We start from the raw sequence: 27,799 nt of genomic DNA, 5'->3' as shown, positions 1-27,799 counted from the left end.
TACCAGCGCTTCATCGACTGCTTAGTGAGTGCCATCAGCGCCCCCGTGCTCTCGAAGATGCAGTCTCTGTTGGGGCTGAAAGCGACGGAGGTGGAAATGTGGAGGCGTTTTTGTCCTGAAGAGTGAAGAAGGCGACGATGACGGCTGTGGTTATGTCATGCTATGTATGTACAGCCAACCCCACTTGCGTTCTATAAAGGAAGCAGCGCTGTCTCCTGTTGATTTCAAGCTTACAGCATTATCATTCCAAACTTAGTCATATGAGATAGGAGCAGTTCGCAAAAACCAAAATAATACTGAAAGTAAAATGAAATTATTAATATTTGCCGTATACGTTGATAGGTGATGGTAGCGAAAGTTCCGTACGTACCATCCATCTTTTGCGACTCAAAACGACTGTGGCCGCAGCGACAGAGCAGATTGATTCTCAGAGGCAGGACGTATTGACAGCCTGACGAAAAAGTTTCCCATGGCGTTATTCCAGCTAAATTAAGTGTACATATGTACCCTTCAGTGAAAAAGGCTCTAAAGGATAAGAACATTGCTCGCAATGAAGTAGCAAACTGCAGGGAAGTATCAGAAGGAACAATTTACAGCTAGATGGATGAGAATTGGTTTTGATAATGCTTTCTGGTTTATGCTGTACTTGGATTTTAGTACAACCTATGGAGCGAACTCATTTGTTGTCTTAAATATACTGATTATGGATCATTTAGAGCGTTTAGTCGAGTGACCTCTATGTACCAATTGGTTTTTAGCACTCACGAGCGTCGTAGTTTGCCTCACTGATAATATTGACTTTTATGCGTATTTCTTAGTCAGAAAAGTGGAACAGCGCTGAAATCAACCTGGTCCCGATCATTTTCCTCCCGCAACGAAGGCGCATTTGAGCAGGAAGGCGAAGTCCACCTTGCTAACTGCAACTCCGTGCCCATTTTGACCGAAGAAAGCTTGTTTTTAGTAGCAGTCCACCAAACAAGCTTGGTGGCCTGCCGGTGCAGAGTAGCACCGAAAAGCGGATTCTCGTGAGGTGTTTATCGTTCGCCTGAAAGTTCTAGAGGAATAGAAAAACCACCAAAGCAGGACGCGTTCACACGGTGAAGAAATACACAAGGTTAATGCTGGAACACAACTGAATATTTTATTTCCAGAAAGTTTCGAGCAGAGTAGGACGCACATGCGCATAAGCAGACTCATGCCTACATAGTAAAGGATAAAAAAATCAAGCTATCGGTTGATGAAATTTTCTTGCACCTGAAAACTAAGTCCCACACATATACTGAAACTCTCTAGATGAAAATTTTACCGAAGTGTCGCTGACGCAATCAGAGCCTAACTTCTTAATCTTAAATGCTTCCAATATCTCCCTCTCTATTTGCGTTTTTCGTGAAAGTTTCTTTCCTGGAGCACGAGAGACGAAACTGACGAAACTGTCCTGAAGCGTATTGAATTTTCGCCCACTCAAAGCTGGCAGCACCTTTCGTTTCGTGTATCGAGCTCACTTAATTTACACCGAACGCAGTCATTTCGAGTTTCCTCGAAGGAGCATCACGTCGGATGTCCGCGCCAAACCCCCCCCCCCCCCCCCCGAGTTATCGTGAAAAAAGTGAGACTACAAGGAAGCGTACTTAGAAACTTCTGATCCGTAATCAGGCGTGCAATTCATCGCGCCACAAATCCAGAGGCACACCACCGTGATGTGCTTCCATGGACGTTTGAGCCATGGCACTTAATGCGGCAACCGCAGGAATAGCAATATTGGATGTCCGTTCTTCTGCCGTTTATGCATAGCGTAGCTCGAAGCATGAGTGTCCTGGTTCTGCCGAAACCACCCACAGAGCGCCCTTCCATGGAGTTTATAAGCAGTTTTATTAAAAGCACGAAGGCAGTCGTAAGTAACAGTGGTGGTCGGACGTACCGCGCTGTAAGATGGGCATTAAAACAAGATGAAATGGGCGCAATATTAATAAAAATTACAGCCTGTATGCTAGATGTCACTGAATTTGAGGCTTTAAGCAACTAGACTAAGCAACTTCATTATTTTGCCGCCGCCACTAATAGTAGAGGGAACCAGGCTATTTTCTAAGAAACACTTCACTGCAACTTTTTAGAACACGCTGCCTTCACTGGCATTGGGTGCGGTGCGCTCCGCTGTTTATAGCACAGTGCCTTCATCAGTATCGACTGGCTGTAGCGTGGCTCTTAGTAAACAATTTCTGCTTTGTGCTAAATGCCATTTGATTTCCAGTTTACCATTAGTCTAATGTCCGTCCTGAATGGCACGGCGTCTGCGTGCTTCGCCACCACAGCACTGGCGGAAGAAAACAGGGCCAGTGCGTACTCTGTCTTCCCACCACTCCCATTTTAGATCAACTTCTCCTTTCAGCATCCGCATGATAGAAGAGCGATTTGATCATTTGGCCTGCGGTGGCTGAGAGCGATGCCATATTTCCGGTGCCGAGAGTTGTGTCAGCAGGCCGCTGTCCTTTCCTGGACTCTTCTCGATCTCGAAGTCTCCACGCGACTTTTCCTTCCGTCGGCTGGCCCTTTTTATTATTTTTTGCCTGCCTTGTCGCCCTGTGTTCCCGAGCAATGTTAAAATTACATTTGTGGGGGCGTTTTCATGTTCCGCTTCTCATGCCAGTTTGTTTCTGTCACTCGGAGCGAAGTACTCTTTATGACTCAACCGAGTAAAATGGGTGTAAAACTTAGTCCTTTTGGATGCGAACTGCACTGCCACGACTCGGACTCTCGAGGACTTGCCATTACTTCCTCATGGAATGAATTTGTAGGGCTCCTGATCCACAGTTACTGTGGATTGCACAGTTACTTGTTTGTTTCTGTTATTTGTTTATTTTACCGTCCTTCCTTCCTTCCTTCCTTCCTTCCTTCCTTCCTTCCTTCCTTCCTTCCTTCCTTCCTTCCTTCCTTCGAAATTTCCGGAGCCCTCCACTACGGCGTCTCTCATAGCCTTAGTCGCTTTGGGACGCTAAACCCCGTAAACCAAACCAAACCTACCTACCTTCCTTCCTTCCTTCCTTCCTTCCTTCCTTCCTTCCTTCCTTCCTTCCTTCCTTCCTTCCTTCCTTCCTTCCTTCCTTCCTTCCTTCCTTCCTTCCTTCCTTCCTTCCTTCCTTCCTTTCGCTTTCCTTCTGTCTTTATTTCCTCCGTTCTTCCTCTCCTTCCTTCAATGTTTACTCCTGTGATTTTTACTTTCCTTCTTTCTTCCTACTTAATTTTTCTTTTTTCAGTTTATTTCTTTTTCCTCTCTTTCTTTTTCCTTTTTTGCTCATTTTCCTCCTTCCTTAATTGAATTCCTATTCCATTCTTTCTTCTCTTAATTTCTTGCTTTCTTTCGTTATTTCTTTGATTCCACTTTTACCTCATTTGTTACTTTCTTTCGTCCCTTCACTCCATTATCTTTTCTTTTCGACAGCGGGTCCTGATTCGCGTTCGCATTACTTTACGCGATCACATTATAGCTTATTGTGAAGCTCCGCCTCGGTCTTCCTTCTCTGCATACACCTTTTATTTCTTTTGTCGCAGTTTGCCAGAGCCTCCTTCGCAGATGCAATATTTTTTCATCCGTGACTGTTCATTAACGAAATTGCTTCCTTAGCCGGAGCTCCTCTGATTACGCGGCTTCTGTTCGTTTCAAATTACCGAGTTTGCTGAAATTGGTTTCAGTTTGTGCGCACCGGACTTTTCTTACCCTTCTTATACATTTTCCTCTGTCTCCTGCGGTGTTGTGTCGGGATGTAAGGTCGGTTCTTCCTCGTTTTACTTGTTCGGTTTTTCCATCCTGACCTTTGCGTGCCCACGCCATCAGTAGGCCTTGTCAGAAACTCTGGTAAAACAATAAACAAAAACAAAAAATGCACACAGAGTACCCTGATGGCGAGGCCCACAATGGCGGACAACTTTTATTCCCCACTCAGACAACGAGCTGCTGTCGCCACATTGCCCCTTGTGAACACAGCCTCTGTCTCCTGAACATCTTCCGGGGTTCATTCCATTGAAGCACTTTTCGCGCATCCTTTAGTTCTGTTCGGTTATTTTTCTTGCGCGTCCTTCTAAGCATTTTTCCTCTGCCTTTCCTCTGAGTACTGGCTTTCTCTCTTCTTTACTTTTACTTTTTCTGCAGAGGGAGCCGAACCAAGCCAAGCTCCAAGTCAGGTTCAGCTCATCGCTTTTGACCTTCTAGGCATTACTACGTAGTTGTAGTCCATCATATCATGCAATATATTGCGTCTCTTTCACTTATTCTTCTCTCCAACATCATTTTCTTTATTAATGCTTCTATTATTGTTAGTGCACTTTCCTTCGCTCTCTCTTCGCACTTCCCTCGCTCTCTCATCCTCAAGTCGAGTCAACGCAAGCCAAGCCAGGCCCAAACTTTGTTGTTTCGACTACCGTTGATATTAATTTTTATATCTGTTCACTGTATTTTCATTCTCTTCTTTTCATTGCGTTACTTCGCCTTCTTGCCGGGCGTCGTCCATGTTTTGCCTCCCTTTGACTAATAAATTCGAGAGCTCGGCCACGTCAAACCGTGGTAATGGCGAGCTGTGTTGGCGGCCTTTGATATCATTGGACGCTTGTATGGACACGCAAAGAGCGGCGCCGCACAATCCCTTCCGCGTTTCATTCCCTCTCCATATTTTTTCCCAGCGTGTGCGCGTTGTTCACTGCACAGTACAAGCGCCGTATTGTTTTCGTTGTCGGCAACACAAAGCAGACTATACCTTTCCGCTTTAAGAACAATGTGCCCCAACGTAAAATAAAGCAAAGTACAAAAATAGCGCAGTTACGTGGACACGGGGGCTCAGAGAAGCTCACAATCGCTGTTAGGGGTGTTGTTTTGCTGGTCATTTGGATGCCATAACGGCAAACCGCGAGTTCACAAGCAACGTAGTTTTGTTATAGTGTAGCCCTTGCTGGCGCGAACGCATTAAAGAAAAACTTATTCCTTGCCCCGTCCACTTTGCTTCTGCGGCCTGAACCCGCTCCATATGAGGGACTGAAGGAATCATCTTTAGCACTGGAATTTCACTTTGACTAAAAGGAACTCTGTCATTGATTCTGAAAGCGCCCTCAGGATCGAGATGCTTAGTAAAAAAAAAATATTGTTGTCGGAATGGCAACAAATATATAAGGAAACTCTTCTTGAGTGCGCCATGTATTGCTATCCAGGTGGCGCTTTATGTAAACGGAAATCACAAAGGTATACAGTGAAGGTGGGGCGTTTCCTGGATGCAGATTTGGGGGAAAAAAATTCTGCGTAGCCTCGCTAGCCACTCACTTGCCTTTCCTCTTGCAGGTGGAGCACGCATGTTTCCTCGCGCTTCTATGTGTTTCACTGACCTGCTGGGCCTAACCGTGCTGCAGTAATTTTTTTTCTCTATGAGTCCGCATCCCGCAATCTTTTCTCTATGACTGTTCCGCTGATTGCCCCTTAAGAAAAGCATGCATCTCTCAAAACCGGTACTCCAAATAGTAGCATCTGTTGTGCGAGCAGTGAAGCCTGGGATTCCCCGGAATCGACCGTTTAGCGCGAAACAAGATATAACGAATGCTGGGCGCGGCCTCTGCCTTCAGCATATTTGTTCCCCTATGCTCTCAGTACGCCTAGAGCCCGTGGTAAAATTACAGTTTTTGATTCGGATGTTGTCCGTGTACACCTCTACCACATAAGGGAAATAAAACAAAAGCTTGGTGGCATTCCACACAAAAGAAAAGAAAATACTGTTGTTTCTGCTCTTGTAGCAGAACCGACAGTTAAGCTAGTTGAAGCATGACTCTTGAACAAAAAAAGTGGAGAACAAAAAACACAGCACGTAGACTAGACGGGCACCAATCCTGCCTATATCACCCTAACACTAATACGCCTATATGGCAGTAAATGGAGTAAGGCATCCTCTAGTGCACCCTCTGTTATCCTAGAGAGTGCGCTAGAGGACAGATTACTCTCTTTTTACACTTTTTTATTCACAGTGTACTTGCTCCGTCCCGAATTCCTGTGCTGTTTATTCTAAAGAATGCTATTGTAGTCTTCGTTGCGTTGTCTCTCTCTTTGTTGTTTTTGAACGTTTTTGAAAGGAAGTAAAGAGGTTTACTTCAGAGTTCCTTGGTGCATATCATTTTTCAGTTCATACGAGTTTTATCAATAACGCATTCTATAGTGTTTTTCACTACTGCGTAACGGTGTGACCTTATGTTCAATTAATTTGTTTTGTGCCAGTTTCGGACGTTGCGAATGGCCTGCCAATGGCTTGAGATTATATTTCAAACACTTCGCGAAACGCCACTGAAGACCATCTCAAACTAGCCTTGAGGAAAGAAGGCAAATAGCTAATTTCAAGATGCACGCCTGCTTATTTTTGGATGGCACCGGTGTGACGTCGAATAGGGTTTATTTTCGTTTACTTTTTTCCTTGTATCAGAACTTTAAAACGCCTATAATATGGCGGCTATGGTAGAGAGAGAGCAGATAGAGGCATGTACAAAATGTGAACAAAGGAGGTGAAAGCCTCAGGGTGCTCTCCACCGTTTCGACAGGAGGACATGCATTCGTATCGGCAAAGCGTTCATAATTTATTAGCATCACCATGCGCCTGACTATGTCCACTGCAAGGCAAAGGCCTCTCTCAGGTCTCGCCACTTAACCGTGTCCTTTGCCAGCTGCGGCCACCGTATTCCCGCAAACTTCTTAATCTCATCCGCCCACCTAACTTTCTAGCATCCCCTGCTGCGCTTGCATTCTCTTGTAATCCACTCCGTTACCCTTAAGGACCAGCGGTTATCTTGCCTTCTCATTAGGGGTTTAAATAGGGCCCTCATTCTGAGGAAGTAGGCCCGGTGAGGGTAGGAGGGCGTGTATTGGGAAGCCGTGTAGTGTAGTGTAGTGTAGTGTAGTGTAGTGTAGTGTAGTGTAGTGTAGTGTAGTGTAGTGTAGTGTAGTGTAGTGTAGTGTAGTGTAGTGTAGTGTAGTGTAGTGTAGTGTAGTGTGCGTGTAGCATGGAGAGCGTGAAATTTGTCCAGGCATGATGACTCCATCAAAAGGGGTGCGCTTGAGCTCCTGAAAGCAGTGTATAGTCAGGCTGTAGACATATGCGAACCTTATCAAATAATCGCAGATAACCAGCAACGGTAGCATTTTTTCGCCCTGCAAGCTAGGCATGTTCCTTGCGTAATTTTGAGGTTGAAAATTTTCGTCCGACAGGGTAATTTGTACCTGAACGTGTCAGCAATCATTTTACCTCAGTTATTTTTTTGCGATTTGTATTTGAGCTGATTTTTTCACTACGCAGGTATTTCTCCTCTTTTATTCCTTGTGCATGCCCGGAAGTGTGTTTGTGAATCAATGTGTCGGTCACGAAACTATGCTTCGAGGAGCCGCTTGAAATTTCTTAAGTATTTGAATACGTAAACCACAAACGGAGGAAGGATACATATTGTTGCAAGTTTATCCTTCCCTCGGTGTTCTCTCTCTCCTCTCTCTTTGTCTGCACAGGTGATCGTTGCCGCCGTGAGCCAGGGCGTGACCGAGGTTAAGACGATGCAGATCGAAGTGACTGTGCCCAACGAGTACCCGCCCCGATTCGAACACACGGTGTACCGCACGGAGGTGCACCAGACCCGCACTCGACCGGGCTACCGGGTGCTGCAGGTGCGCGCCCACGACCCGGACCCGGTGCCCTATAACGCCGAAGTCTACTACCGCCTCGAGGCCGGACCGGAGTCCACGAGGGCGCTCAGGTAAATTATGCCGGCCTCGCCCTCTTACTCCGTCATCTACTGTAACAAGACTCCACGACCTCATGGTCGTGGTTCGCATATAACTATGTCACTTAATGACACGTAACGTGACTCTACCTTTGTGCAAGCTGTTGAGCACATTAAATGGTTACATTATTCTCTTCAATATTGTTATTGCACACAGAGCTAACAGTGAAATACGTATGATATTGCTTGAGTTTCCTTTGAACTTTTTTACTTCTTTCGGTTTCGTGCTCCGAAAGAAAGGCTGGCAGCAAGCATTAAATCCCTTCAGTATAAGTTCCGAACTTTGTTTTGTGGGTTAACGCCAGCCGCCTTCTACGGTGTCTTGTGGAGACCTCGATTGTGGTGGCGGGAATTTAAACACAAGCAAAGAATACCGTGGCTAGCTGTCATATGAAGACTGGTTGCAATGCTGGGCGGTTATCTATAGATTTCAGTCAGTGTTTCAAGCGGCAAACACCCGCTTTCACGCTTGTGAGGAAGCTTCAGGGCATGCGATGCCCGTGGCAACGTTTTCATGAGCTCAAGTGTCTTTCGATTATCTACAATTCCGCTTCCCTAGGAGCCATCATTTACACTGTGAAGTCGACCATACTAACTGACACGGATCACTTTGCCCACTTGCGAGGCTAAGCTGAGGAGCTTGAAGCGTTAGTCTTACGAAAAGAATACAACATGCTCAGAGGCATTTTACGAGTACTAACTCTGAGACACCGTTTACTAGATATAAAGCTTTCTTTTACTTGCGCGAAATCCTAGTTCTGCATCTCCACTCTGCCAAGAAAAGTTACGAAGGTTAAACTAAGCCCAGGTGGCAGTGAACCGATTATTTATATATTTACGAACGCATCGGAAAGGGCGCTGTATGTGACGCTCCGGTGCATCATATGTTGATAAAGAATTTAACTACGCGTTAACCTCTTCTAGCCCATTTACACGCTAACCGGAAATCGCTAATTTGTTTTTGCAATCATTGCTCCTCAACGGCATATGATATAATATTTAGGATCAACATTTCAAAAATCAAATCTGTAATTTTGAGAATGAGCTCAGAAGCTTACGGGTTGGGGTTTTAGTGATGAAACTTTCACCGCAGCAGAGATCAACGATTCATCCAAACGGAGGAAACTTAGGCCTTGGCATGAAAAATTGTTCTCTTATGTACATAAGTAAACGTCACCGAGAGCTTCCAAGGAACCTTGAACGCCACGTGGGTGATGTTCGAATGTGTGCTCTCCTCAATAAGCAATTAGATGGCACTTTTCTGGTATTTTACCCAACTGGCAAAAAAGGTTTATTTCTTAAGCATTCAGAAACTTGTGAGCTGTGCCGGAACACGTACATTTCTGCCGTAGGCTTCCAAATAGATTCCTTTGTGCACCCCCATGTTGGTGTGGGCATAGGCAGAAAGGTTTAATGATCGCAGGAAATACTAGCAGGAATACACGTCAAAGAATAATGTCATCACTGAATGTCACTCTACCAACTCATTTGTTCTCAGCAGTTTCCGAGAGAACTTCTCATTCTGGTCAGTTGAATATATCCGCGCTCATGTGCAACAGCATCCATCTCAGTGGTTTGCGGTGGCTCAGCGGTTATGGTGCTTGGCTGCTGACCCGAAAGACGCGGGTTTGATCCCGACCACGGCGGTTGACTTTCGATGGAGGTGAAATTATAGAGGCCCGTGTTCTGTGCGATGTAGGTGCACGTTAGAGAACCTCAGGTGGTCGAAATTTCCGGAGCCGTCCGCTACGGCGTCCCTCATAGCCTCAGTCGCTTTTTAACGTTAAACCCCCATAAACCAAACCAAGCCAGAAAAAGAACTAGAAGGCTATGAAAAACGCCAGTCCTTTTGAAAGCAGCCCCAAACTTCAACTGCACAGCGGCGGCCGCATTGCCGTCCTACTTTCTGGACGGTTATATTGGGAAGTTATTGGTGCGGCGAAGCGAAACCAAAGTTACTGTGGTGTGTACTGGCAATTAAGAATGCCGTGCGGCCTGGTCGACATGTCCTGGATTATCAGCTGCGTCCCTTTCCCGTCACGGCACTTTGCCAGGAGGCACATGTGAAAAAAAAAAAACTCTTTCCTTTTTTTCTCCCCAGAGTGTCCTGCTTTTGAAGCAACCGTTGCGCACTAAGTACCTGTCCCGTTAGCATTATGTCTTATCTCGCGGAAGGCTATGTCTTCCATTCTGCTTTGTTTGGATGCAGAGTAGGAGCTTGTATCTTTACCCCTGCCCAGCGTTAATATTCATTAGGAAGGCTTAGCTGGAGAAACCGCACCTCAAGCAGTACAGGTAATAAGCCCAGTATTGCAAATGGATGGTTTCACCCTGTTCCTTTGCCAAAACGTTTCCAATATTGGGCCCACTATCTGTGCTGCTTGGGACGTCGAGGGTTTCCTGGACATTTTTGCTCAACGATTTTGTTGTATAGACTTTTTCACTGTTTACAGGTTGGTTGAGCGCGCGTGCCTGTTGGACTGTGCTGCGCATGCACAGTAGCTGCCTGTATGAAATCAGCCAATCAGAGCTCTGCTAGCACAATCCAGTGGTAATATGGCTGCGCTCGAGAAGGCAAATGTGGAAAGGCGTATATGTACAAGTACAAGCAGTATTAGCATGCGTAGCGTAATGCGTTAGTATAAATAACGCTTATCTTTTGCACACTGCTGTCATTCATACCTCTTGAAGTTCGACTGTTAAGCGTAAAAGAAGAAGGTAACCACTAAGCGCTGCCGCCATTCATCGCAATGGCTGGTTGCCAGGGCGCGACTCTCCCGCTGAAACTCTTGTCTCCCGTTGGCTGCTCTATACTGCTCCGTCTTCTTGTTGCCAATGTTGGTCGCCGTCACCGCTGAATAAATTCTTTTTCCTTTAACCCACGAAATTTCAACATAACCGAAACTTGTACCGCGTTCTTGTACCGATATTACGGTTTTTTCCATCTGTATATACCTTTTTTTCGATTTGCCCCCCTCACCCAATGCTCTTCGGGGCCTGTGAGGTACTAATAAATAAATAAATAAATAAATAAATAAATAAATAAATAAATAAATAAATAAATAAATAAATAAATAAATAAATAAATAAATAAATAAATAAATAAATAAATAAATAAATAAATAAATAAATAAATAAATAAATAAATAAATAAATAAATAAATAAATAAATAAATAAATAAATAAATAAATAAATAAATAAATAAATAAATAAATAAATAAATAAATAAATAAATAAATAAATAAATAAATAAATAAATAAATAAATAAATAAATATTGTTCCTGCCTTCTGAGAATTGCGAACAAGTATCGTCGTTTTCTTTAAACAATTACTGCAAATATTTCACAGTACACTTTTTGTTCGTGTCAGAAGTCAGCAACAAGCTGCCACTGTGTTCACGCAGAGAGGGGAACGGCAGGTAGTGGTGGTAACTATTTCTAAACTAGCGCGGACGTAGCGTTTTAACATTAATCGAGATCAAGCTAGGACTTTGTGTAACCACAAGAGATCAATCTTTGTTTTACGGAAACACGGTGCAACCCGTGATCGCTGTAGCACGCTGAAACATTTCGGGCTCCGAAGGCGTTGACAATCTTCCAAAGCTCGTATTTCGCGGCGAGCGCTTCGTTCTGCCTGTTATCTCCTTCTTGAACGTTGATGTCTTTTCGAATAGAGCGTTTCGACTGGAAGCCGTAAGTTGATAAGTGCAGATGTCGAGATTTTAAAATCGTTCTTTGTTCTTATTCCAGGTACCTCGCCCTGGACGGCATCACGGGGGAGGTGATGCTGAACCGCAGTCTGGCGGATGTCGCCGACTCCATGATCGCCTTCACCGTCATCGCCGAGGACGGCGGTTCGCCCAAGATGCAGGCCAGAGCGCGAGTCGAAATCCTCGTCAAGACCATCTCGGGTGAGCAATGACATCTGTGGACATGTTCTTCCGTCTGTGGGCGGTGTGGTTTGGGCGCCGTGCAAGTTTGGAACTCATATACGCACTCTGATATGAACAAAGTGAAATCTGTGCAGAAGAAAGCCATGCGTTTTGTTTGTAGGGAATTCGACCAGGATTTTTCGCTGTCTACTTTTCGTCGCCAGCTAAGTCGCACTACTATTGCCGCTCGTTGCCGTCTTGAATGCTTCAAATTCACGTACGCCGCCATGGAGGCTCAGTGGTTACGGCGCTCGGCTTCTGAACCGAAAGACACGTGTTCTATCCCGGCCGCGGCGGTCGAATTTCCATGGAGGTGAAATTCTAGACGCTCGTGTACTGAGCGAAGTCAGTGCACGTTAAAGAACCTCAGTTGGTCGAAATTTCCAGAGCCCTTCACTACGGCGTCGCTCATAGCCTGAGTCGCTCTGGTACGTTAAACCGCCATATACCATCAAATTAACATTACTTCATTTTTTAACAGCGCGAAAAGGCGACGACGTTTACACACACAACAACACGAGCGCTGTGTTGTTGTGTGTGTAAACGTCGTCGTCTTTTCGGGCTGTTAAAAAAATGGATAACAACCAACTCGCCCAGCTTTCTGTTCTTCTTAACATTACTTCTCTTCGCTTCATTATTATCTGATTTCTTCCAAATCATCACCTACAAGGAAACACCATGTGCTAAACATTCCGCCTTTGTGCGCCCGCACGGGCGTCTTTAAGTACATCTTTTTCACTGACATCAATGAGGCTCAGAATTCCTCAGCAGGCAACATCAGTCCATCGTATTAAAAAATACACGAAAAAAAATGTCTACTGTCACAACAGATATTCCTGTAGTATTTTGGAATCTGAAAACAGAAATTCTTGTAGGAACGATAGGATTTTCTGAAGTATTGAGCAGTCTCCTCTCGTAACAACAGAGCCAGTTCTGTCGCAACCACAGACAACTGCACATTACTACAGAAAAATCTGTCTTAACGACAAGACGACAAAACTTGCTGTCGTGTTTTGCCACCCCCTATTTTGTATTTTTCAACTGGGATTGCCATTTGAAGAATTTGTGCAAACTTGCTCCTAAATGTTGTATGTTGGCTTTCTTTGTTTGTATTGCGCTCCACTCATGCAATACCGACGTCGAGTTTGCGGTATGTAAAAACAAAAAAAAATTGTTTGAATAAATATACCTGGTTGACGCGCCTATAAATTTGGAAGGTAATTAAGACCCTCTAGGCTAACCTCTATCGAGACTAAGAAAATACATACGAGCATTGTATTCACGCCCCTCTACGAGAGCTTTACGAAATATCGGTTACTTAATTTTCATGTCAACAGGGGTCCTTCGGTAACGTGAGGTAAGGTAACACGTGTTCGACATTGATAGCCGTGTTAGCCAATTATCGGCAATATTCAATAAGATTCTAATGGTCTATTTTTGTTGCAAGACTTCGCAACACAACAGAGGCTGCAGATATCAGCGTTTCGTTTTTACTGTGCTCTGGATGAATACAGAGCTAGTGGAAAGTAATTGAAGGCAACCATTCCACGTTTCTCGATGTATTCACTTTCAGAGTATACAATGACGACAGTATATTGATACCGTCCATACGTCGTCATCGTTGTCCTGGAAACATGACGGAGCGGAATGCGCGCGAGCTCGCCTTAGAAAGAAAAGAAGCTGAAGTGTCTGGCAAGCGGATGCTCCGCTTTTGGGCTGATACCGACGTCCGCTGTCGTCGCCTGCTTAGACGCACCCAACCGTGCCTGACGTACTGAACCACGCGTGACAATATAAGTGGCTAAGTTTGATAAACCAGTAATGACCAACCACTAGAAGAGGTCTAGGTTTATAGGACACATATGTTTTTGAAGTGAGCCTCTGTGCTATTCTATGGCTTAGTTCACACCCTGTTATGTCGCTGCTTGCGCGTATATGCTCACATACCTTCACATGTGCATGTGTATAATTTGGTTAGATGTCTTCACTCCACATGATTTCCTTCTGAACCCTATTGGGAGCACTTTAGGGTTGTATAGTAAGGTAAAGCATCTTTAAAAGTAAGGGCTATGCATGGACCTACTTTACAGACTTTGTGGCAGATGCGATGCATTCGGTGCTATACCACACGACTGAAAAATAAGCATGTGAGCTAAGAGTTTTCGCAAACGCTGTAAACACACACACACACACACACACACCACACACACACACACACACCACACACACACACACACACACACACACACACACACACACACACACACACACACACGCACGCACACGCACACACACACACACAAACAAACAAACACACACACACACGCACGCACACGCACACACACACACACACGCGCGCGCGCACACACGCACACACACACACGCACACACACACACACACGCGTACACACACACACGCGTACACACACACGCACGCGCACACGGGCACACACGCACACGTACGCACGCACGCCCGCACACACACACACACACACGCACGCGCGCACACACACACACACACACGCACGCGCGCACACACACACACGCGCGCGCACGCACACGTACGCACGCACCCACGCACACACACACACACACACACACACACACACACACACACACACGAACGCACGCACAGGACCACACTTAGAATCTCAAAGTCGGCCATTAAATATCAAAATACATAAAAGTGGCCTTATGACACGACCGCTAATGCTACAGTGCATACTTTAATCACCGTCTATGCTGGCGATTTTCGTGAATTATGCACGGGGATACCTAACATCCATAAATCACAAGGCTGAATCTGCCTCTGCACACGGACCGAATGCTCCCCCCGTATGTCCTAACTTTTTACGAGACGCACTTCTAAAACACGGCTAACGGCGAAGACGTTGCGATAGGGGGAAGCAATAAAACTCGTGGCACGGACAAGACGCAGCCTCTTCCCGAGCAGTTACGCAATGCACTACGACGAACATCAAAGCAATCCGTAGCATTTCTCCGTGAATGGAAGATTGCGGCTCACCACCGCATGTTCTGCTGTAGCAAGTAGCTCACTAGGCAGGTTACGAATAAGAGGGCAGCTTTATTTAGCTCTAGTTTGCGATTTAGATACGACATTCCGGCACTGCGAATGCTTGAGCTCGGATTGACTAATCGAGGTGCAACGTACACAACTACATTTCAAATTTTAGAACGCAGGGAATACTTGTACATCATGTGGTCTTCCGTCTCGTATACAAACCTTTCAAACTTGTATTTATCTGCTGCTACCAGGATGCCGATACCTGGGGTGTACACGCACATCTCAGGGAGACAACCAACTATCTCTGTGCACTATTAAATGACCGCAGGGGTTGGTAGTACAGTAATACTAAGCAGTTGGGATGTTCCCACTGGCACAGTACAAATTACTTAAGAAGGTAGACACCTGGAAGACACAGCGCAGGCGTTCAACAGACGCTTGGTTGTATTCCCGAAGAGTTCTTGTGGAGCACCGCTCAGATGCTTCTATGCTGCTTTTGTGTGTTCTTTAAGCTGCTTTGTCCTCTACATATCATGTTCGGGTATCAGAGCGCGCCAATAGTGGACGATATGTCAGAAAAAAACAGCAACAGCGCTGTGCTTTATTGCAAAGCGCATTTGGAATTACTAAGTGTTTCTACGCACCGTCTGTCTTGCGTCTCCATCCTCGGATCTCGCTTCCTCATTCCCCTCTTTTCGTAACAGTGGAAGTTGTTTACCCTAAAGCTACTCCCATATTCAGTTATTCATGGGAAGTAATAAGGAAAGGTTCTACCTGTCGGAACCGTGAAACTCGTTAACAAGTGGGTCACTCGAACACCTCTTGAGGGAAATGCAGGATTTCGAGAATAACTCTTAGCACTGCGAGGCTCGACGGCTTCGCCAGGCAGCGTGCGGCAGGGTCTTCGGAAGTAAAGGCCGGCGGAATTTCGAGTCTGTGAAACGTCGATAACCTTCATACTCTCAGTGCTCCCAATGGCGGAAACGCGAAGCTGGTCGAAGCGCACAGGATAGGCGTGTAGTCGTCTGGAAATAACTTTCTGCACGGATGAGGCGCAGAATCTTGCACCGAGACGCAACCGAGGTTAAGCATGTTTAGAAGAAGCTGCGCGTCTTAAAGCTGAAACTCTTAGAAAATTTTAACCCGAATGAGGTATTTGGGGTGCCTGAAAACAATAACAAAATTTACGGGTTGAACGTAGTTTAACCCAGTTGACCTGCGAAAGCAGGGTGTTCAGTTTACAGTTCCAGGGACATTTAATCCCCTCCTTAAGGTTATGACGCGATATCTGGTGAGTTAATTCTCTGATACGCACAACTGGTCATTCTCTATTTATCTATGTATTCATAGTCGGCGCCGAGTCCTCATACTACTATAAGAGCAGTGGCACAGCGGTTAAGACAAGCGCCACTGCATTGGCAGGTGGCTGTTTCTATCAAAGCGACCGTAGGGATTCTGCGACGCATGTTGCTCTTCCCGAGCAACTTCTTGTGCAGCTGCTCGATGATATTGCGAACTTACCCGAGTTTACCAGAGTTACTTGGGTAAGCTCGGGTCGCTGTTGGTAGGCAACGACACACGAAAGGAAGATCTGATGGTTGACAGATTTCCGGGCTGTGCTGATGAGGCCTTCGCTCTAAAACAATAAAAAGCTACAAATTGATTACTTGTTATTAAATTCCGCTCACATGAAGATTATATATATGCAAAAACAAAAGACCCTCTTTAAAAAAATCAAAAGTACCACACAATAAGAACATACATGCGCGTTACATCTTGCGCCTTATTCTGGAACTGTCAACTAAGTGCGTGTGTCCATTTGGGTAGGTGCTAATTGCTTGGAGCCCTAAATGCGGATGTGACAGATCCGTGACGACTAATCGCCCGTGTTCCTTGCTACGTCATCTCGGCTGGAACTGCACTTTCCGCTGCACTAATAATAATTCTAGTGCAACTGTCAATGTCGGAAATACCTTTGTTATAAGTGCTCGAAATTGCCTATGATTTATTATAAACCTTTCGAAAGCAGAACAAGATAGCGGTTTGATTCAAAGCCGGTGGAATATTATGCGCGAATAAAGCATTCTTAGACTCCGGAGAAGGGGTGTGCTCTTTTTGGAAGAACTCTAAGCCACGCTAACTTTGCACGTCATCATAGCGGTAACATCTACATTACGACCCATGGCGTGCGTATATTCCTTTCAAATCCTTGCAGTGCGGTATAGAAACTAGGAGGATATTAAGTCTGCCGTGGATGGGGCTGTACCTGCTCTCCCAAGTTTTAGTAAAAGCTTACAGATATACTCTTCAAGAAGAATATGTTGTGTCTGTACAGTTGCGGACATAGGAATACGGATCACGCTTCTGTGAGCAGACTCCTCATACACTATACCTAACGAAAGTTACGAGGCAATTCTTACTTATGTTATTGAATGGCGCTAATCTGTTCTTGCATGACCCTCAGATGCCTTCATATTTTCTATATAGGACGCTTGAGAAAAGTTCAAATGCTAAAGCAAGCTTTGTATTACTTTGGCCGCATCTGTGCATGCCCGGTGTAAACTGGAAGTATATACAGGGTGTTTCACCTAAGACTTTCTGCAATTTTTAAAAATAAGCTATTTGAATTAGATGCGCGCTTTTTCTGGCATAGCATTGTCAGTGGTGTATTACATCATAATGCAGCTAAGACGTGCTAACTAGCAGGCTTGTTAACCAATATTTAATAGTTAACTTTTAAACTATTACTGTTGGGCTCCTTAATTATTGAGAGGCATGTAGCCCACGGTAAGTGATGCCCATATCCCTTTTTAGAATTTCGAGAACGCGATTATCCTCGGCGCTGTGGCCCAACAAATTTTGGCTATTTCGACGGGTTACGTGCACTGGAGAGGTTGCTTTGCCTGCAAGCTTCTCAAACCGCATGTATTTTGGCGCGATGTAGGCGAAATTTGTTAGGCCACAGCGCCGAGGATAATCGCGTTCTCGAAATTCTAAAAACGGATATGGGCATCACTTACCGTGGGCTACATGCCTCTCAAAAATTAAGGAGCCCAACGGTAATAGTTTAAAAGTTAACTATTAAATATTGGTTAACAAGCCTGCTAGTTAGCACGTCTTAGCTGCATTATGATGTACTACACCACTGACAATGCTATGCCAGAAAAAGCGCGCATCTAATTCAAATAGCTTATTTTTAAAAATTGCAGAAAGTCTTAGGTGAAACACCCTGTATACACGGCGCGAACTTACAGATTACCTAAGATCCCCGAAATTACCACCACGACACGTAAGTCAGCGATGGAAGAAAACAATGCTAGGTGCGGCACTTTAGGGCATAATTTATTCGTCGTGAATTTGAGAACAGACAACAGACGCCAAATAATCGTACCTAGCTGAAATTATTATTCCAAATAAACTTGGGCAGGGAGTGTAACGTGTCGTGCACAACAGCTGTTGTCTGTAAGAGTGACAGATTTGGTACTAAGGGAACCTAATCAATCATCAGTATCTAAACTATCATCATATTTTTCTTCCGTCAATCATATGGTACAATAAGTGCCTACTAAGATCCGCGTTCTTGTAAGAATATGTTTTGACGGCGTTTATTTGTGTCGAACTTTCATATAATAATGCGCGCGTTGGTACATCAATGAAAAAAATATTAATTTTATTAAAAAGTGCGCTGAAGAAGGCGACTTATTATGAGGTCAGCATGATTAGGGAATTGAGAGGATGCATTAACATGACAGAATCTTCGTTTGACGGTATCCTGTGCGGCAGAAATAACTCATCAAGTATTCAAAAACAACCGAGAATTTGTTGTTTTTGGAACTCTTCAGTCTCTCTTTATTGTCTACTACTTAACTGAAACAAAACCAATGCACACATATGCACCAAAAAAAAACGACTAGTAAAGCTTATTCGACTGGTTTCCACTTTCATCTAGCCGTCACGCAATGTACGCCCCAGTTCACCGAGGACACGGCCTATATTTTGGCGTGAAATATACGACGAGGGCTTGTTTACTGCCACCTGCCGGCACTCAGCAATATTTCCGGCTCAGAGCTGCTGGCGACACAGTGCAAAGCGCAAGAAATGCCGCCAGCTCCATGTTTACAGAACACTTGTGGCTCCATTAAGCCCTAGCAACCAAGCCGTTGTTTGCAGCGCAGCTCGAGTACGCGTGTGAGGAAATTATTGAATTTTCCTGCCCTGTCGCTCGGATAGTGCACCCTTCCCTCGACGAACTAATGGGAGAGGGTGTGAAGAGCGGCTGCGTATGCAGCAACTAGTAAAGATAAGACGTGCGAAACAGATTGAAAGTCACTCTGTCTTCGGGCATTGCTAGCTGGGAAAGTCCACTGTGAAGGATGAACTTAACTGGGACCGTGTTGACTACCAAATGGCGACTCGCCGCATCCCGCGGTACTTTCAAACAAACAGACGCTTTCCGTTGCTTGACAGCTCCGGAATCCGTTACCATTACTACCAATAGGTGAAGCAGCGCTCCTCAATTTCCGGTCAATATTCACACCAATTTATTCCATGTTTATCCTGTGGGGAGTTTCCGAATAAGCTTTTCACGAGTCTGTATAACGCGTAGGTACACAAGGAAATGAAAATGCGGCGTGCAAAAACAAGACTAAAAAGACCATTTATGCAAGCATATTTATACAAAATGGAGCGGCAAAACGAATTCCCCTTCAGTTATTGATCCACTTCATGTGTGCTTCCCTTGCTTTCGCAGCGCTTTAGGCCGTCCGCGTGCACCGGTGCATCAGAGGCTAGAAAACTGAGTTAAGCCTAAAGGTTCTGAAGGCAGGCTTGGAGCGACAAAAACAAGGACAAGAGAAGGAGTGCTAAACGCGTTTCTGTCGGGCAAAGCATCTGTTCAGGGCAATAAATTTTACCAGCTAGCCCAAACTTCTACTTTGCTTAAAGGGATGCTGAACGGTTTCCTAGAAATATTGAGCGGAGAGATGCACTGTACAGTTTTCCACCCTCGGAATTCGAATTTCTCGTCGAAATTAGGCAAAGGAAAGCGCAAACCTATTTTATTTTGGTGAGAAGTGCAGCAGCAGCCTCGGGCGAGCTCGCGCGCCTCGTTGCTGCCTGTGATTGGTTGGGCGCCTCGTGACGTCAACAATGGCGCTGGCTCGGTCGGCTCGGCCGCCGCCGCTGCACATGAACCGCGGCGCTCGGCGGTTCGATATTGTTATTTTGCTTATACGACGATGGAACACATCGAAAATTACCCGGAGTATCTTGGCGTCATCCCCTACATGTTAGAACCGATTGCAAAGAGCAAACCTCTCCAAGAAAGAAACGATGCTGGCGCAAGACGTGATTTTGACTCGAACGAAAGCGAAGTGTCAGCATCTCCACTTGTTGGAAATGACTTTGGTAAGTATACTTTTCTTGACAAACTACATTCAGAGATACAATGGATGAATTTTGAGGCGAGCAAATGTAGTATAGCACTGCCCGACGTAATTTTCCTAATACAATGTAAGCGGGATGCGATCGTAGGCATTTTTGTCTTGCCGCTTGTCAGTGCTGGCCCAAAACTGCTCGTAATCCACAAAGATCATTGGCATGCGCAAGAAGTCCACACAACACTGCGTCAGTGAACAATGTTCAAATACGTTAATCGACACGTATAACTTTTATCCTCTGCACATTTATTGTCATAGTAATGTTCGAAATCTACGACAGTTTCATTTGTTCTTAACGTTGTTTTCCCATTTACCACTTCTGTTGCCCCTGGTTGCTCTTTTTTTTCTCATGTTCGTGTTTCGTTTTTTTTTCTCTCTATTTTCGTGTCTGATGATATTTTAACTCCGTTTTGTATAAATTTCCTGTTCCTTTCTTGTATTTGACTTGTACCGCGTTCTTGTACCGACATTACGGTTTTTTCCATCTGTATATACCTTTTTTTCGATTTGCCCCCCTCACCCAATGCTCTTCGGGGCCTGTGAGGTACTAATAAATAAATAAAGATGAATAAGTTATCAGGCTCTTTTTGCACGCAAATTTTATGCTTGCACCACTTCATAGTAGCTGCATGCCGGCTCGATTCATAACATACAATATCGCAGCGCTTTGCGACAAAACTCGTCTAGGTGACAAACGTGCGCCTTCCATTTTGCGTGCCAAGATGGGAGCTAGCAGTGAATTAAAATCCTTGATTAGGCGAGTTCGTTCATGTTACAAGTCCTTGTAAGAATACTTTCGTCCGTTCGCGCCGCCTTCATCGTGATTGTTCTCAAATCTAGCGGTCAGGGATTTTTTCACCAACTAGATGGACTCGTGCTGCAACCGAGCAGGACGAATCGCAAGGCTGGCTGTAGCACACTTGGCGCACAATTATATAATATTATTATTAATGTATGAAGCCATGCGGCAGTCGGCAATTCTTTACGACTACATGCGTTATTAGAAATGTATTCCGGGCAGTTGAGTGATGTCATTGTAAACATTCTTCTTCCAAAACAGGTGTTCCTCCGTCCGCTGCATTCCTGAGGCGAATGAAGCTGACTGCTGATGATGCCAAGAAATTAATAAAATTATCAGAAAACAGACGGCATTTCACCGGGTTTCAGTCGAGCTGACCGTTGACAGGCGCAGTGAATGCATTGTCGACAGGCTCTGGTGATAGTTGTAATCACGAAAGTGGCCAGAGCATAGCACTGTTGCCTTTGACGGCTTGAAATCCCTTCGCTTCACAGCAGCGACTCACTTCGCGGAGATCTTCTTTTTTTTTTTAGGGAAATAATGAAAGACCACATCGTCGCGGCCGCGGATGTTCGTGCAGCCGAGGGCTGCGCAGAACGCCGGCATGAGTCTACCGCTTCATTTGATGCTGCACACCTTTCTGTACCTCACGACAAAGATAAAAGCGCACAAATAAATAAACACGGCCGCTCGAAGCAGCTTAGATGGCACGCACGCAGAAACAAGCACGGCCGCGGAGGCTGTGAAGCGACGGATCACCAGTGTTTACGTCACCACTCCGCCGTTTCCGGTTTTGGCTCGCATCGTCAGGGTCATCAGCAGCGCTCGGCGGACCGCGGGGGCGGAGCTACCGCGTAATTTTAAGCGGTGATTACGTCGCTCCTAAGTTACGAATCTGCAAAAAAATTTCACCCGCATGATTTATAAACTTCCCACATCCACACATGAGCATGTTAATGAATTCGAAAAACTCTTCAGCTTCCCTTTAAGCTTAAAGGGACAGTAATGTGAAAAAAAAAATTAAATTGCTAATTGTGTGTAATGTGAAAGCATTTGTGCTTGCATTATGCGGGCATCTGCTGGACCAGTGTCGTGAATCGTGAGGAAGGAAGGAGGGGGGGGGGGGGGGGGGGGCGGGGCGTCCAGTAGGTACCGTAAGGTGGCGCTACAACACGACAAGCAAGAAGTACGTTTACCGTAAATGTGCTTTTGTACGCGTTAAATTGTGCCATCTGTGACTTCTATGCTCATAATTACTCATGTACGGTTCTAACACAACTCTGCATTCACCGGACACGCATTTATTCAGCTGCAAACGTCGATCCGTCAGGGCACCGTCCTTTTCGACAATCGGCCATTGAGATTACGCCCAATACTATAATATTTTAGCCTACAATAGAATGGTCTCTGGTTCTATGTGATCTGTTAGTGCTCACAGGACTGTTTAGCCTGTGGAAGAGTCGTATGGCAGATCGCCACGGAGAGCCGCCACGTTCATCGAAGTGTCTGTTCAGGGAGCAGTGTGCTATGGGGCGGGGGATATATGCTGCGCAAGATCTACCTCCTGCCTGGCTCCCTCTCCCCGATTCATGCGTGTCTCTCCTAGAACTTTGATGTGCTGACAAAGTGAGAGTGGATGCGGGTGCGATTTTGCGTGACGGGTTGTGTGATGCGACCTGGTTATGTCGGACTTGATGCGTGTCAGTGTGGGTGTACTTCCATGCAAAGAGAAAAAGAACCGCCGTGCCGCAGTGGCTTCGTCCTCGTCTCTCACACCGCAGGACCGGGTTCTATTCCTGCGCAGACGCACATTTTCGTTTCTTTTTTTTTTCGAGGGAACAAAGGTAATCTCGCAGCGATTGAGTAAATGGCTCTATAAATGACCCCCAATGATGTAGCCAGGGCAGCCTGAAGGGATAAGTGGAACTAGGCCAGTGTTTCCAGAACGTTTCCGAAGGCCGCGGAAAATGGGGCAATTAGTTCGGCCTGCGTGTCGTCCATTTCGGACCGCAACAAAGTCCCGCTCATTGCGTGGCCTGTACGTGTTCTCCTAGCGCTAACGACATTGTCATGCTGTTCATGTATCGACAGAAATGAAAATAAAGAATGGGCTCCTATTACGACCTCGACAAAGTGTAACGCCATATGACGCGCACATTACCTATGTCTCTTCACTGTCGTTTGAGGCTATCCTGTCGGCTTAATCGACCTCCGAGATCCGCTGTACTTCTTCTCTACTCCGTTCGCAGGTGCGGCCTTTGTTTTTCCTGTTGGCTTCTCTTTGGCAAAACATCGATAATGGGAAATCGCTTCCAGTTGTGTCGCGTAAGAGTTCCGACAAACCTCTAATGGGTGAGAATTGTCTCAATATTGCTAATTTTACGCACTTAGCGAAGCGCCATTGGCACGGCAATCACCGACGTTCCGGGTGAGTTTTGTTTCTCTAGTGGATCAGATCCGTACGAATCAAATCAAAGTGATTAGAAATGAAACGCACCTTTGCCCCTCGTACTGGAGTGTACTGCGCTTTAGTCGTACCGCAATGATGGCCTACTGGTTTGAGCACCCACTTTCGCATGCGGGTCGTTCGGGGTTCGACTCCCAGAGCCGCCTAGTGCACAACTGTTATACAATGGGTACAATCTTTCTCATGGCCGGGCGTTCGCGTAATCTGTGGTGAAAGGCTTTTGAAATTAGTTTTGGACTGCATTTTGTATTGAAACTATTTTGTTCCTGGGCACTGTTTGGCGAAAGCTGCCTTTGCACCATAGATTATCGTCACCATCATATTTAGGGCGGCTTGGCCGATTTAACTTTTCAATTTAACTTATCGAGTTTTCTTGTTGATTGAACTCGGTCGATTATTTTTTATTGGTCGACAACGGCAGGGGCCCTTCGAGGGTAACCTTCCGTGTTCGAAATCGTAGCCCTTTGCGAACAGTCTTCGCAAGACCTGGCGGTTATTTAATCACAGTTATTAATTTCTACCCGCTGTAGTCCGCACTTAGCATACAAAGTAATTATATTCCTCCATTCTATTCCACTCTTACCATTCAACTCGCTGACCGGCACATCGAGGCGATGGCGGGTGTTGGAATCGTTTCTGCCATTGGCGACGGATGAGAAAAAATAAAATAAATGTATTAGAGCATGCACATTAAAACGCCATTGCGGTGTTGTGGTCTTTGTCCGTGATCATATAAAAGCAAAGTTAAGTGTACCGCAGCTGTGGCCGAGTGTTTTGAGCATCCGCCTCACATGCGGGAAGTGCGGAATTCGATCCCCAGTGCCGCCGGGTACCCACCGGTGATACAATGAGTACAAGCTTTCCCCTGCCTTGTGCTTGGCCTCTTTAGTGTGAAATGCTGTGGACATGGGTTTCTGGCCCCACCTTCAGTAGAACAAAAAAGAAAACCTTGTGCCATGGCAGCCTTCGTCCGCGGGTGCCCTTGCGCCATAAAAATTCGTCATCATCATAAAGTTAACTGAAAAATTTCATAAGTTCTCTGCCCCCTGCGCATGAAGTTCTTTGTTCTTTTCGCGCGAAGCGTTAAGCTCCCATTCAGCGGAGAAACCGCCGCAGCTGTTGGTGTCGGCGTGTCGAGAAATACCCGATTGGTCGAGAGGTTCATGACGTCATACGTTCAGTTAGGGGCTCAAAATAATTTAAACTTTAGTTAAATTGCGATCGTGAGGTCGGTGCATCACTCAGATGTCATTGTGACATGTGACGATGTAAAGATGGGGTAATGAGGGTTTATAGTCGGGAATCGCACCCATTATTACCTTGTGCTGCGAGTCAGACACCCTACCCCTAGGCCATTTAAGGACGTTCGTTTCTACTTCGTTCTCAATGCTAGCTTTCTATGCCCTTCGCTCGTTGCACATCACGCAAGACTGATAGAAGCTTGCGTCATGCGTTCTCGGTTGGCGTTTAATGGCAGGAGAACTCTTTTTGTGTTCCATTACGCGAGCTCGAATAATATGGTGCCTCATATGCTTACTAACACTTCAATTCCAGGCTCATACGCTATTCTGAATTTGCTACATGGCCAGAAAAGTTTCTCAACCACAACTTGACGGGGCGACGAGGCTCAGGGTGAAGAATTGCTCGCAGTCACTTCTCCCACAATTGCAAATTTCATGAGCACTTTGGTTTTGCAATGTATTTCTCGTAGTTCGATCGGACATTGCGCTGAACCGGCAATTCATTCCGTTGAGAGCGGACACTGCACGCCGAGGTCATGCCCTCAGCAGAGAGCAGGTTACGCAAAGGGAGGTGAGGGAAACAAAGCTTCTCTTCGCAGAACCAAGCAGGTACGTCAGACATCTTGGGTCAACGACACGTGGAAGAGCCACACTCTGTTTCGCAAAAAAATACAAAGGCTACCGCTCTCTGACAACCGGAAGCGACCATTGTCATCGCGCTCCGGTCGTAATTAGGGGGGCAGCGCGCCAAGTATTAGCCTTTTCCGTTAGTATTTTTTTTTCTCTTTTTAGTTAAGAGTTCTTATCTTTCCCTGTCTGAGACCCGATTTTTCCCTTCTCCATTTCGCACTCGCTTTTCTGGTGACACTTGTGCCCGGGTCGGTTAATTAACCGTCTTCCAGGCAGGAAGCGCAAGCCGTTGGAGACGCTTAGTCGGCATTCTCTCTGTGCTGTTGTCGAGGCGTCCGACGGCGACAGTTCACCATCGTCCACGAACCTCGGTCGCTTTAAATGATAAGTGTGTGGTTTGGAGAGAGGCAAGTAAACTGATTCATCGCTTTATTCTTTCCACGAAGGTTGAACCCTGCTTCGTGTGTAACTAATTCTTCTCACTGCGATAACTTTTATCATCAGCCGCTTAAGTATCCACTGGCGGAAAAACGCGTTCAAAACCTTCGTCCACTTAGCTCCGTTTTGGGGCAACCGCTTAAGCATTACAGCTATGAATTTTTTTGCAGCAAAGTTAGTCTCTGTCGCTCCTGTGCTTTTGCGCTTAGTTACATCATTCTATAACTTTTTCACTTCCTGGAAGTTGCGAAATACCAGTACAGTCCAAGCACAGAAACTAGTTGCTCTGAATAGTCCTGAACGTCGCGGTCGCCTGTCTGCCACGTCGCTTCTGTTGTCGGGATGAACTGCGGGGCTCTCTTAAAGCATGCTTTTGGCTGAGTAATAAAAGTGGCACTGCGCCACAAGTAACCACTACACGCCTCGCCGGCAGCGACTATATGTGCCCGGCTCTTGAAGCCTATCACACGACGTACTGGTATTTCGATTCGCAGCTCGTTAACTGTAAGGGTCAAATGATTGTACTAGCATCACTTTATAGGGCGTGGAGATCGCGTTCTAGAATTGAAGCAATTAGGATCTGAAACGCGCCCGGAAATCTCAAAGGGCCTGGCAGTACAGTTCGTTGTCAATATGAATACAACCCCCAACGCCCCGGGCAGGGTGTCTTTTGTGATGATGCTGGTAGCGTACAGTCACATCATTAGCGCCATTCATCCACCTGTCGGTTAAAACAAAGTAACCTACTCTCCTTCCCTCTGGGAAATAGCGACGGAATATCTGTTTTTTTTCCTCAGCTTTGACTCCCTAGTATTCACATGCCTCACTCACTCTGCGGCTGCCAAACCAAAGACTCTGCAGTGGAACTCTCCAGGTTTCGAAGCAATAGATATGATTCTTCAAAATTAAAAGCACGAACTAAAGCAAAGCGCTAATACTCAACACGCGGGTAGAAACGCGTGTGGGGTCCTGGGCAAAGTCTGTGCAGAAGGGTAGGCAGAAGCGCAAACAAGTGGCCGGTCTCCGCACGCAAGCCCGTGTAAGTGCCACTGGCGTGGAAAAGGTGCAGCAACGCAGAAATGCCGGGGAAGGGAGAGCGCCAAGTAAAAGCGCTACGCGAAACAAAGGCGCCGGAATTTGTCGATGTGCGGACGCGTGGGGGGCGCTAAAGCGCTGGGCGCGTCTGGCGTCCGGACTTTGTTTGCTGAGTCGACCGTTGCTGACTGGGCAGGATGTTTTATTGTTTTTTTTTTTATACTTCAGCGCCATTCTCCCGGTCAGGGCTTTCCATCGTGATATCTGCTGTATGGCACCTCCACTCTCGTCGTCTCGAGTGGCGTTTTACGTCTCTCCACGAACCTTGTTTGTAGAAGGGTTCAGGGGGAAGGAGGCGATGTACGTCGCTTTCAGAGCGATGAGAATGGCTTTCGCTGCCAAGCACACACAAGCACGCACGCACGCACGCACACGCAGATGCACACGCACGCACGCACACACGTACGCACGCACGCACACACACACACACACACACACACACGCGCGCAAGCACACACACACACATACACACACACACACACACACACACACACACACACACACACACACACACACACACACACACACACGCACGCACGCACGCACGCACGCACGCACGCAGAGAGAGAGAGAGAGACACGCGCGCGCACGCACACACGCAGCACAAAATGCCATCTAACGCACATGAACAAGCAAGTTTGTGTAGAAAGCTTCTAATCTCAGAAGGCACGGCAATACCAGGCACGACAAACATACGCCGAGTGCCTGGAAAGTCGCCTTGCTTGTCACATAAAAACGAGGCGAGAGGGAAAACATGGAGGTGTGAACACTGTGTGTGACAGTGGGGGACGAGGGAAGAGGACAAGTCATGCAGTATCCAGGAGGGTGTAAGCAAGACTAGAGTGGCAGCAGGCACGAATCATTACCTTCGTCGCCTTTACCTGGTCGATTGCAATTCCGTTCATATATTTATTATTGAATAATGACCACGAAGGAACTGTAAACCGA

General features: G+C 46.0%; 1 protein-coding gene across 2 annotated transcripts in view; it reads left to right on the top strand.

Moving 5' to 3' along the window:
• Positions 1-27,799, top strand: part of LOC149336094 (uncharacterized) — a 250,884-nt gene that overhangs the window by 185,004 nt on the left and 38,081 nt on the right. For both annotated transcript variants that reach the window (XM_089554654.1, XM_089554653.1), the window contains exons 3-4: positions 7,514-7,758; positions 11,537-11,697. In XM_089554654.1, the coding sequence (XP_089410780.1) occupies positions 7,514-7,758; positions 11,537-11,697 (406 nt within the window). The remainder of the gene's footprint in view (positions 1-7,513; positions 7,759-11,536; positions 11,698-27,799) is intronic.

Source organism: Amblyomma mixtum, chromosome 7 (genome assembly GCF_055824585.1).
Source record: "Amblyomma mixtum isolate Tamu chromosome 7, ASM5582458v1, whole genome shotgun sequence".
In the NCBI taxonomy this organism is placed as follows: domain Eukaryota; kingdom Metazoa; phylum Arthropoda; class Arachnida; order Ixodida; family Ixodidae; genus Amblyomma; species Amblyomma mixtum.
Note: the sequence above shows the minus strand (reverse complement) of the source record. Positions and strands in the feature narration are given on the sequence as shown.